The sequence below is a fragment of the Pleurodeles waltl genome, chromosome 4_2 (assembly GCF_031143425.1).
Source record: "Pleurodeles waltl isolate 20211129_DDA chromosome 4_2, aPleWal1.hap1.20221129, whole genome shotgun sequence".
Taxonomy (NCBI): Eukaryota; Metazoa; Chordata; class Amphibia; order Caudata; family Salamandridae; genus Pleurodeles; species Pleurodeles waltl.
Window position 1 is genome coordinate 107,391,187 of NC_090443.1, and position 13,450 is coordinate 107,404,636.

The 13,450-nt window shown below is 41.4% G+C and overlaps 1 protein-coding gene across 2 annotated transcripts in view; it reads right to left on the reverse strand.

Moving 5' to 3' along the window:
• Nucleotides 1-5,493: 5,493 nt before the first annotated feature.
• LARP4 (La ribonucleoprotein 4) overlaps nucleotides 5,494-13,450 on the reverse strand; it is a 339,680-nt gene continuing 331,723 nt past the window's right edge. For both annotated transcript variants that reach the window (XM_069230867.1, XM_069230868.1), the window contains one exon: nucleotides 5,494-9,702. In XM_069230867.1, the coding sequence (XP_069086968.1) occupies nucleotides 9,367-9,702 (336 nt within the window). In that variant the 3' untranslated portion in view covers nucleotides 5,494-9,366. The remainder of the gene's footprint in view (nucleotides 9,703-13,450) is intronic.

The window sequence follows — 13,450 nt, forward strand, 5'->3', positions numbered from 1 at the left end:
TATTGGTTGCAGTTCTAGGTAATTGATATGAAGAGACCAGTGAGTGTCATCAGATATTCCCTTAACTGTTAGGTTGAGGAGATGCGCTCCCCACCCGTTGTTTGAAGCATCTGTTGACATCATCTGAGGCACAGGGTCTACACAATGGGCCACCCTTTTAAGAGGTTTGTGGTATTCCACCAATGTAGAGAGAGAAGTCTGGTGGTCCAACAACACTAGATCTTCCATTTGACCCTGTGCCTGGGACCACTGACGATAGACACGCTGTTGAAGAGAAAGAATATGAAGTCTGGCATGAGGCACTATGGCAATACAAGATGCCATCATACCCAACAGTTTCTTCACAGTTGGTATTGTGTATGTCTGGTTCTGTTTTGATGTTGCAATTAATATTTGAAGAGCTTGGATCCTGTTTGTTTGGGAAATGCTACTCCTAATTGTGTATTTGGGATAGCTCCTAGGTATGGTTGCTTTGTCAGAGGTTGAAGGTAGGACTTGAGGTAGTTTATGGTGAATCCTAGAGAATGTATGAGGTGTATTGTAGTTTGAGTATTTTTTTGACACTGATGGAATTAATTTGTTTTCTTCTGAGATGTGCTGCCACTACTGCAAGGCATTTTGTGAACACTCTGGGAGCAGTTGTGACTCCGAAGGGTAACACTTTGAATTAGTAATGTTTTCCTGCTACCACAAATCTTAGGTATTTTCTGTGTGCAGGATGAATGGGAGTGTGAAAATTAGCGTCCTTTAGATCTAGGGCTGTCAAAGTCTATTTGTAAAAGAGAAATAACAGCATGAAGAGTGATCATGTGTAAATTTTCTGATAGAATGTAGTGATTTAAGGGTCTGAGATCTAATATTGGTCTGAAACCCATCTTTTTGGGGAATTAGAAAATACAGGGAGTAAACTCCTGTCCCTTGGTATTGTAATGGTACTGGTTCTATAGTCCCTTTTAGAAGAAGGGAATTTACTTCTTTGAGAAGGGTTGGATTATCTTGTGTGTGTGTACAAGGGGGTATATTTGGTGGGCTGGAAATGATCTCCAGACAATAACTATTTTGGATAATTTAAATAACCATTGATCTGTGGTGATTTGAGTCCATTGGGGGTAAAAGAGTTGTAACCTTCCCTCTACAGGACTGATGTGGTTTAATTGTAATAGTATTTATATAGCGCTTACTAACCCTGAGGCGTTGAATCGCTTTTCGTCGAGTAGCACTCTACTCAGGAACCCAAGAGGAATTAAGTGGTGGATTAGTATAGAACTATGAGACCAGTTTTAGTATTATGAGTTAATTTGAGCAGAGGATATGTGAGCTTGTTAGTTGGATTGACTAGAGTAATGGAGGGATAGGGGAGGGAAGAATCCAGAAGTGTTAATTAGGAGTTTATAGTAATAGGATGAGGTTTGGGATGAGTAAAGGAGAGATGAGGAGGGAAGCGTCTGTAGAATTGGTTAGGGAGATCAGAGTAGCAGGAGGGGTTAAGGTTGAGTCAAAGGTGAGATAAATGAGGGAGAATTGAGTAGGGTTGTTGGGGAGAATCATGGTAGTAAACGGAGGTTTGGGTGAGCTAGATGTGGAAGAGGAGGGAAGAGCTTAAGCAGGCTTATTTTGGAGATGAAAGTAGAATGGGTTTGGGATGAGTCAGAGTGGGGATGGAGGATAGATTGATAAAGACATGACATGGTGATGGGTAGACAAAGTAAAGCTTACAAGAGTAAATTTATATTTTTATATATACACATTTAATCATTTTTATTTAATTTATGTATACATTTATATTTTTTACTTTAATATACTTATTTAGAATTTGAACTTTATAGCTTTTATTTTTGTTTAATTTTCCTCTATTACAGTAGCACTAAAGTAATAGATATGTAAATACATAGTAAGGGAATATATGTTCAAGGAATATAATGGGTATAATGAGAGAAGAAAAACAGTACTGTATAAACAGACTTTCAAGATTTGTAATATTTGAAGTTAAGTGTACTTTTCTAACATTTATCTATATTTCCTCAATTTGAGTCATTGTTTAGAGACGGACGAGGAACCTCTAGAGGAAGATTGTTTCCCTCTTTTTTTTTTTTTTATTGTTTCTTCTATATGACCCTCAGAAATAACTTCTGGTATATTTCGAGGTGTGTTTAGTTTGACTTGTGGTTGGGTCTTGGAATGATGATCTGAATCCTCTACTTAACTCTGCACAAAGAAAATTACTTGTAAGTGTGCTGGTTTGCAAAACTTCCATGGCTCTGGCAGTCTGATTGTCCTGGTTTAACTTGTGTGGTATCCACTTGTGGACCAAACAAATGCTACTTATCGAAGGGCATATTTAGAACGGTCTGTTGTACCTCTTGTTTAAAGCATGAACATTTAAGCCATGTATGACGTCTTATGATGACACTTGTATTGATAGTACGTGCTGCGGTATCAGCAGCATCAAGTGCACAACTAATAGAGTTGTTGGATATCGTTTGTCCCTCATTTACAATCTCTACCCCTCTTTTTCAATGTTCCTCTAGTAGGTATTGTAAAGGTTCCTCCATAGTATCCCAGTGAGCTCTGTCATATCTAGAGACTAGAGCTTGAGTCCTGGCAATTCGCAAATGATTAGCCGCTTCAGCGGCTACTCTATTCCCTGCAGCATCTACTTTTTGTTAGGAGTTCTCTCCTGTTGATTGGCTATTTGTTCTTTTCCTTGCAGTAGATGCCACAGTAGTCTGGAGGAATTTGTGCCTTTATGTATAGTGGATGCAGCTTTATACTTTATCAACTCTAGGTGTTATTATCCATGCTTTAACAGGCTCTTTACATATTTCATCTGCGGGTCTAATCATTCCCGGTGACATTGGCTTTGTGTGTTGCACCAAGAGTGTCAAATAAAAAGTTTTCCTCTTATGGGGTCAGTATACATATGCTGCTGCCTTTGCCATCACTTGTTGATATGATGAAGAATCCTCAGGGGGAGGGTACGGCTGGGTAAAGAAGATCCGAACAAGTCTTTTCTTTAGAAGTCTTCTTCAGAGGTGCAGAGGAATCAAGACTCTGTTCAAAAGTTAATTTCCTCTTTAGAGGTGACTGAGATGATGCTATAACCCGCCCTGTTCCTTGCTGAATCTGATGTCGGAGCTGTCTAGCGTCCATAATTTCCAAAATTGGTTCCACCTGTGGAGAAGGGGATGTTAGACTGTCCAGTCAGTTTCAGTCTTGATTTTATTTCTGTTCCAAAGCTTTTTTCATACATACAGTTATTATTGTTATCTAAGTAGAGCTACTGGAGGTCGATGCCGAAGAATTGTCTTTGGGTTTTTCAGTACCGAGCTGGTATGCAGGGCATCCGAATAACTTTCTTGGCTCTGACCACAGCTGGGAGGCAGTGGCGGACCGGTGACCTCTTGTTTTATCGGAAAGGGAGTTTTTTTTAATTTTTTTTACATAGTTTGTGCTGGCTGTATAGGTTGACTCTCTCTGTTAGATTGCACATCAGAGTCCGAATCTTGGACGGAGAAGACCCCCTCTTGTTCTACATTATCTTGCACATGCTCTTCTTCTAAGATATCCGGTGTATCTTCTGTCTGTCGAGACACCATTTCCATCTGATGGGCCCCTCAGTCTCTAAGTGTTTTTGTTTGATCGAAAAGAACAGCACGCTTCGCCGGTCTGATCTGGTGAAAGACAAATTACACACCTGGTGTTAGTCGGTGTGTGGAAATTTGGAATGGCATTGAGGGCAGAACCGAAATGGAGTACGTTCCATCAGGGCTGCATTGTTCGATAGCTTGACACCACGTAGAAGAGGTAAGCCTGATGAGGGCCCGACTGGGCCTTTCTTTCCAGAAAGGTCCAATAAATTTGATTCAGAGTGTAGAAAAAGAAACTGAGAATTGAATATTAAATAATACGTGTTCGGAAACAATACCGACGTACGACAGAAAGAATCCTGCTATAGGCTGTTTGGAGCAGAGAACTGAGCGAGAGGCACACATCCGAACCAGACAGTGGAGAAAAACAAACAAAGGACTCAATGCCCATGTGCAGTAACACTGAGAGGAGCCACAACTCAATCCTGTGACTCGAAAACTTCCTTTGAACAAAAACTACTTGTACTACTCCGAACCCAACACTAGATGGGGAGATTATGCATAGCATGTGTATCTACAGCTACACATGCCATCGAACACCTTATTTTGGTATACTTTCTGAAGAGCCAACCTCTTACAGTGCCTATCCACATGTTTGCAATGACTGTTGCACCCTTGGAACTACCCCCCATCTTGTCTAACTTCAAACACAAACAATTTGATATGAAATGTCAGGCCAGCGATCAAATAGACAAGGAAAGAATAGCAAAGACAGACGGTTGTTCCACAAAACAGTGACATAGCCCTAGAGTCAATATTGTGGGATTGTACTTGCTTGTGATTTGTGCCAGAAACTCACTCACAGTGTTCTCCATCTTAAGTGCACCTCCAGCATCAGAGATATATGTGGTGTGTTAATAGCTTTTCTTGTGTGAAAGGATTTGAAAGATATAAAATAAAAACCGCCAAGGGGGAATAAGTATTTTACAACTGCAGCAGCACCAGATGATCAAAGGCACTCTATCACTCAGGCCAGTTAAGTAATGCTACTTTATGGCACATGAAAACCTCTGCAAACATGTGATGCTCATTTTTAAGGATGTAGGGATCCGAGGAGCAGTTAAGCATCGTAGCACCTTACAAATGAAGCGATAGTGAAATTAGTTACAGACACCACTGCACTCAGAGTTCGTACACAAAAAACAGTCCTTCAATAGAATTCAAAGGTAGTAGGTTCTTTTATTCTGAGACATCAGCATAAAGTCCATGAAGAGATCATCAGGTCAAAGCACAGCCATCATGTATAAGATAGGAGAACATCCTTGTAGAGGCACGCCAGCACATGTTTCGTTACAAGTTGACTTTCTCAAGGCTTTCTTGTAAGTAAGCAGAAGCTGAAAAGTAACTGGCGTATATCCAAAGTAGACAGGTGTGTCAAAAAGATGCCAAAGGAATCTTGTTGGTAGTAAAGTCTTAGGAGACCATATTAAGTCTCCTATCTCAGAAGTATGTGCCGAGGGAACTTCAAGTGTCTGAGTGTATGACATACTACTCTATTGAAGGACTGTTTTTGTGTACAAACTCTGACTGCAGCAGTTTTTGTAACTACTTCTACATGGTGTTGCCTTGCACACCGTTATACAATCTAGGGTAGTGGAGCTATCAACCGCCTGGCACCTCAGCGCCCTGTAGACTTAATATCAACATACTACTGTAACATTTGGGAAGTGCACCTCTGTATCCACCACTACCCATCCTTCTTTCTGTGTATCAGATTGTGAAATTAGTACAGAAGCAAATCAGTACAAAGCCTTCTTCTGTTCAGGAACTTGAAAATTAGTAAGCAATAATATTACTAGGATTCTGAAATCAAGATTGTGAAAGGCCTTCAAAAATAACACAAACACACAGTTTGAAACAGCTTTATTTCTCCAATTCTGTGTTTTATTTCCATATCCCATAGCACCTTGGCAAAGTCAGAAAAGGATACAATTGTGTATGCATTTCATTTGAACAATTAAAGCATGAACCTACTTCACAAATTTAAGGACAGACTGACACAGGAATTAACTAGAACAGTGGACGAAACAGAAGACAGTTATTTGTTTCACCAAAGCTTTGTCACGTAGGGCGAAAAGAAAAATGCAATGCCAACAAAAACAAAAATCACTATGAAGAGAGAAGCAGTTTTGACAATGGAAGTCCTTTTGTAACTAAATAGAGAACTCCAAATGTTACCAATTGTAACCACTCTGCAACTTTAACACAAGTTTCACGCTATGGATTCATATTCCCCAATTGTAGTTGCATATGGAAAATGTTTAGACAAGAACATACATGTAGAAAATGCCTGCCGAATGTAATCCTCCAAACTGTAAAGGAAAAGAGTAAACAAAATATCCACAAAGTGACTACACCTCTCCAAATGGCTTCTTGAAGTTTCTGCCATTTGGACACTTTCGAAAGAAAATTACCAAGCCAAAGTTACCATGACAGCACTTTACAAAAAGCTTGGAACATATGTAATTTACACATTTTAGGATTTAGAGACCAGTCAGAATTGTCAATGTTAGATATGATGAGAAATGATCAAACATTAGAAACAAAAACTCTATTGCATACCTAAAGCAATGGCAATTGTATAAAAACATACTCTGCTACTATTTCGCTCCCCTGCCTTTAAGTGCATTGTTCTTGCATCAGTCTGTTACACAAAAGGGTTGGAAAAAATGTGTCTCTGCGCATGTATTTGGAGACTAGATTCTTGAGATCAATTTCCATCAATAAAAAAGTAAATGTTGTGGGTAACAGAGGAAAGACAAAGCCAGCTGGATACAGTTAAGCCCAAATTGGGAAAAACGAAAACTACCTCAATAAATGCCAGGGAGCTTTACTAGAATACATTGTTTCCCTTGCAGTTTGCTTCTTTAGTCTTCCACCGCACAAACTAAAACTGGACTGTTACATTTTATATTATGGGATTTAAAAAAGAAAAAGAAAACATCGGAATGTAATACACCACATTATACATCACATAAAACTTAGGGATTTGAATAAGCTGTCTTTGAATTCTTGCCACATCCTCTCTCATAAGTGGTAGTAACTATGTTTTATAGAAAGGAAAGAATCTCAAATTAATCAACTTTTCTAATTTCTCCATAGACATACAAAGGCTTTTTCATGGAACTTTTGCTGCAGATGTAAAATCGAGGTTAAACAAAACAGGGCCTGGAACTATTGCACCATTAAAGTAAGCTATACTTACATATTTTGTCAACAGGATAGAAATCGATCACCCACATGCACAATTAACAAGCATTAGCAAGGCTTTGCTGTTTATTAAACGGTCACAATCCTTGGAAAGAATGGACTTCAGAAACCTGACAAAATAAGTGTGAAAATATTAAAAACGCAGTGACTAAGGATACCTGCATTTGCCTGAGAGTATATCTGAAGAATACGACTGAGCTAGCAGCTAGCCAAACGAGGCTATGTGCTTGTCATGCAATATACTAAGTACTGCTGAAAAAAGGGATCTTTATACACAAAGCAACTTTCACAGCCTTTATATTTACTTTATCAACTCCAAGGAAAGAAAATCCACATGGGAGGGTGGGGAATGCAACGTTAAATTCTAGTTAACATGAATCAAATAAATATTTTATTTATGGGGAGAGTCACAACCCTCCGTTCATTTGAGTATGCTGGAAAAGCCAAAACAGTCACGTTTAACGGCATACACTGTACATAAGCCATAATCTGCTGCAGCAAAATTAACTATACACAACTGTAAAACGCTTAGCTCCCTAAAGTCAAGTTTTTCATCACCTTACACTCTGTAAGTTACAACAAATGAAACATTGCTTTACATCTATTAAAAAGAAAATGAAATTACTCTGTACACGTTAGAAAATACTCAAGTACAAACCTTGCAACTTAAGGAGGTTATTAAATTCACTGCATCATAAGACACAGCTACCTTACTTGGGTCAGAATTAACATGCCAGTTCTGCCTATTTGAGCCAGCATTACTTACACACCTTGAAGGCAACTGTTTGTGAAGAACACTTAACAGTCCTTTTTTATCTGCACGCAGAAATAGCTCTCAGCTAGTGGCAGGTCTGAAGACATCCTTATCATAGACATGGTCAATGACATTCATTAAAATCTTTTACAAACTGAGCCAAAGTTCACAAAATTAAGTAGCTTTCTTCCCAAAAATCGGGTTTGTGAAGTGAATATGGTAAGCAAAATAACCTACAAACAAATGCAAAAACAAATTGGTTAGAAGATTCAAGCAATCGTTTCTGGGTTAATGTTTAAGAAAAAGCTGCTATGAACGAAAAAAGTTAGGTAAAGATAGCTTCTGGTGAAGCTGCCTACAAATTATAAATACTAATATGATAACTGAAAAAAGACTGGATAGGTCACAGTGATGTCATTTAACCGTCTATTTGATTTTTTTTAGGTTAACATTTGCATATAACCACTCAGTAAATCAATGTACTTACAACTGAATTGTGTACAATTGGTGTTACAATCTACATTGCTTTGCTTTCTAAAACCTTTGCACTTGGTTAGCTCTTTTGGCAGATTAATGCAACATGGTTTTATATTATATTTATTAGTCGATTGTAAACCTCTTTGCTTAGTGCACAACTGTGTTGCAATTTAGCCATTATAAACAATATAAAATTACTTTCAAGTATCTAACTTATTCCGTAATAAAATAATCATAAAAAAACTAACTGGCACACAATTTCTCTTTAAATCGTTATTTTAAGCTGTTAGGGCAAAATAAGTCAAGCATTGCTAGCTGAAAGCCCATTTCAGTATTCCCAAACAACTGTGTGCCACATCAGAACATACACAGAAGGCAAGTAACCACACGCTTACTGATCTCGGATTTAACCCTTATTTTACAACAAATACACCTGCCTTGCAAAAATAATTCCTGCATTCAAATATTTTCAGACTAGAATTAGACATTTTTAATACTCAAAAATGTGCCCATGGTGAGATGCAAGGACAAAAGAAAAAAGTGGGCAAAAACATAACATAGGCCTACTACATATCCTTTGACCTTGCCTTGAATGAGCTTTAAACATACACGATTTAATAGTCTGATGAATAATCCAGTAAAATCAAATTTAAAACCTTTCCAAATTAATAAAGATCAAAAGGAAGAAAAGTTTTCAAACTACAAACACCATTCTACTATATTAGTACATTCATTTTCATCAATCAGTGACTATGTGGTAACATTAACAGTGTCTGGCTGCAATCACACAAGAAACACACTGCCCAGGCAACTCAAGGTTTGCTTTGCAATGCAAAGCCATAATGGCAATAACAGATCCTACGAGCAAAACCTTAAATAGATTTTAAAAATTTCTAATTTTACATAACTGCTTATTTCGCAAAAATATTTTCTTTCTCTATCATGAGAGATTTGTAATCTTCATTTTTAAACCCAGCCATCCCCACCCACCACTACTTATCCCAAAACAGATTTTTTTTCTGCAGTTTCTTCTGCAACTTAACATTCAAACTAAAAAAAAAAAAAAAAAAAAAAAAAGAAAGAAAAAATATATATATGTATTTATATTTCAACTAGGATCCTCCAGGATTTTAAATCACTTCTTAGAGATGAACTTTGCGGTCCCGTTTGTCCTCATTTGTGGCAGATTTAGTGGTTGCCGTTACTGAATATTTCTTTTCAATTTGTCCGTTGCTGTTAATCAGTCCATAGTTCAAGATCAAATAAGAGTTTAAACTTTTACTTTGGTGATCTGGGTGGTACAAATTGTTCCTTGCCATTACGTCGATTGGCTCCCTGAGGCGATTGTCTGCGTCCAAATGGGCGCCTCTGTTCCCTGATTTTGCCAGCACCCCCCCTTGGAGTTAAACTGCTTCGTAGTCCAGAGGATTCCCTAACCCTTCCTTCAAACTTCTCGTGAAATCTTTCTGGGTGAGTCTCAGGAGTACCATTTTCCTCATTTTTGGCAGGTGGTGAAACATTTGAACGAATTTCCCTCAGTGGTTGGGCTGGAACTGGAGATGGTTCCTTTGGTGGTTTCTGGCACACTTCAGCGTAGCTTAGTTTTCTTGGTTCCTTAGCGATAATACAAAAATATATTGCAAGGTTTAAATGTAAGCTTTCCAACATCAGAGGTCAGCAGAAACAGAACCTTATGAAATTAATTTAAGAAATGACAATCACATTGTGATTAGGTATCAAACAAATGTCCCCACTTCAAAGTTTTGCTACACCACTGCTCACCTTGCAATATATATATATATACATTGGTGAGATTTTAATTCTTTGCATATGTTAATAAATGCATTGGCAGAAGTTGTAAAATCAACTAGAATAAAATGTGCATACATATGCAGTCCTTAAGACTAAGGCTTGCCAACGACCTATCCTTCAAACAACTATTTCCTGAAAGAAGTATGAATATGAGTGGAAGAGGAATGAAATCATGTGTTTAAGATTGGTTTCCGCACAATTGGCGTGTTCTATATCCTGATGCACCCCACCTGCACCATTACATTGCTGGGGTACTCTGACGGAAACCTGTGTCTCCATGTGTACACCACATTGTTTCTCTTGGGGGCTCTTTGTGGGAACGGGTGGATCGGGGAAAGGGGGTGGGGGATTTGTGTTGCTGTGCTGGCTGTTGGGTGGCATGACGTGGGGGTGGTATGGATTGTGCAGGTATGCCCGACTGACTGCAAAGCACAGATGAGTGCTGATACAGATGTTCTACACTGCAACTACAGTAAATTCATAGCATGGAATGGATATGTCTGATGATGTGGTTATCACTATGGCTAGTGAAGGGCACCCATTGCAGCTGAACTATCTCAAATCAAATGTCGGGGGCTGAACGATAGGAACATTTGTAATGTGGTACTGTATTTGCAGCGTCACAAGATAAACATTGCCATACTGCAGGAAATGTATCCTATATTTAGCATTATAGCAGCAGTTCCATAGTCTGGTGGATGTGTGGCACCAATGCTCTTCACAGTTTATGGAGTTTACCCATTACTCCACAGACATTGACATACATTCACACATTGACTACTGGCCTATGTTGCACAGCTTGCTACCTAGGGTCCAACGGAGTGACCATCTACCTTGATCATTCAGACCATTCCCTGTTACAGCTGGTTCTAGAGCTTGGGAGTATGTGCCCTTGTGCATTCTCCTGGCACTTCCCGCAGTATTAGTTGATAGATGCAGTATTCTGTGAGGAGTCAGCCCAGACGATTGATGATTACGTCTGTACCAATTTAGGTTTGGTAGAGAAATACACCACTTTAGGCGTTTATGGGTCATACCTGTGGAGTTACCATCTCAAAACATGCCTACATGCGTCACTTGAATCAGGGCCGACTGAAGTGGTTGGGGGCAGATTTGGCTGAGTTCGAGCACACACACAGGGAAACTGAAGAGCAGAAACTACTGGGTGATATCAGAGCCAAGCTAAATGAATACAACAAGCTGGCCTAGAGCGAAGTCATGCATCTGGGCAGATATGGAATGGCTAGAATCTGTGGCAAGGGCAAGCATCAAGGCAACAACCTAGCTGCTCTTATTTGTCCTAGCCGCAGAGGCAGCAAAATACTATTATAGATGAGCAGGGTGTGCCTCTCCATGGGGCCAAGCAGATGGAGGAACGGTTCTCCTGTTGCTATTCCAAACTCTATACCTCCCAAATTGCGCATGAACAGATCATGTAAAGAAATGGCTCCCTGTTGCAGTTACCCCCACTTTTTGCCTGATACTGATGCTGACTTGACTGAGAAGTGTGCTGGGACCCTGCTAACCAGGCCGCAGCACCAGTGTTCTTTCACCTAAAATGTACTTTTGATTCCACAATTGGCACACCCTGGCATCCAGGTAAGTCCCTTGTAACTGGTACCCCTGGTACCAAGGGCCCTGATGCCAGGGAAGGTCTCTAAGGGCTGCAGCATATCTTATGCCACCCTGGGGACCCCTCACTCAGCACAGAGACACTGCTTGCCAGCTTGTGTGTGCTGATAAGAACAAAACGAGTAAGTCGACATGGCACTCCCCTCAGGGTGCCATGCCAACCTCACACTGCCTATGCAGTATAGATAAGTCACCCCTCTAGTAGGCCTTACAGCCCTAAGGCAGGGTGCACTATACCATAGGTGAGGGCACCAGTGCATGAGCACTATGCCCCTACAGTGTCTAAGCAAAACCTTAGACATTGTAAGTGCAGGGTAGCCATAAGAGTATATGGTCTGGGAGTCTGTCAAAAACGAACTCCACAGCTCCATAATGGCTACACTGAATACTGGGAAGTTTAGTATCAAACTTCTCAGAATAATAAACCCACACTGATGCCAGTGTTGGATTTATTAAAAAATGCCCACAGAAAGCATCTTAGAGATGCCCCCTGTATTTTACCCAATTGTTCAGTGCAGGACTGACTGGTCTGTGCCAGCCTGCTGCTGAGAGACGAGTTTCTGACCTCATGCGGTGAGAGCCTTTGTGCTCTCGGAGGACAGAAACAAAGCCTGCTCTGGGTGGAGGTGCTTCACACCTTCCCCCTGCAGGAACTGTAACACCTAGCAGTGAGCTTCAAAGGCTCAAGCTTCATGTTACAATGCCCCAGGGCACTCCAGCTAGTGGAGATGCCCGCCCCCTGGACACAGCCCCCACTTTTGGCGGCAAGTCCAGGAGAGATAATGAGAAAAACAAGGAGTCACTGGCCAGTCAGGACAGCCCCTAAGGTGTCCTGAGCTGAGGTGACTGACTTTTAGAAATCCTCCATCTTGTAGAAGGAGGATTCCCCCAATAGGGATAGGAATGTGTCCCCCTCCCCTTGGGAGGAGGCACAAAGAGGGTGTACCCACCCTCAGGGCTAGTAGCCATTGGCTACTAACCCCCCGGACCTAAACACGCCCTTAAATTTAGTATTTAAGGGCTTCCCTGAACCTAAGAATTTAGATTCCTGCAACTTACAAGAAGAAGAGGACTGCTGAGCTGAAAGACCCCTGCAGAGGAAGAAAAGACACCACCAACTGCTTTGGCCCCAGACCTACCAGCCTGTCTCCTGCCTTCCAAAGAAACCTGCTCCAGCGACGCTTTCCCAAGAACCAGCGACCTCTGAATCCTCAGAGGACTGCCCTGCTTCAAGAAAGACAAGAAACTCCCGAGGACAGCGGCACTGCTCCAAAAGAACTGCAACTTTGTTACAGAGGAGCAGATTTAAAGATCCCTGCAAATCCCCGCAAGAAGCGTGAGACTTGCAACACTGCACCCGGCGAGCCAGACTCGACTGGTGGAGAACCAACACCTCAGGGAGGACCCTCCGGCGACTCCGAGACCGTGAGTAACCAAAGTCGCCCCCCCGAGCCCCCACAGCGACGCCTGCAGAGGGAATCCCGAGGATCCCCCTGACCGCGACTGCCTGAACCTAAAGTCCAGACGGCTGGAAAAGACCCTGCACCCGCAGCCCCCAGCACCTGAAGGAACGGAACTTCTGTGCAGGAGTGACCCCCCAGGAGGCCCTCTCCCTTGCCCAGGTGGTGGCTACCCCGAGGAGCCCCCCCCTTGCCTGCCTGCACCGCTGAAGAGACCCCTTGGTCTCCCATTGATTTACATTGCGAAACCGACGCTTGTTTGCACACTGCACCCGGCCGCCCCCGCGCTGCTGAGGGTGTACTTTCTGTGTGGACTTGTGTCCCCCCCCGGTGCCCTACAAAACCCCCCTGGTCTGCCCTCCGAAGACGCGGGTACTTACCTGCTGGCAGACTGGAACCGGGGCACCCCCTTCTATCCATTGAAGCCTATGTGTTTTGGGCACCTCTTTGACCTCTGC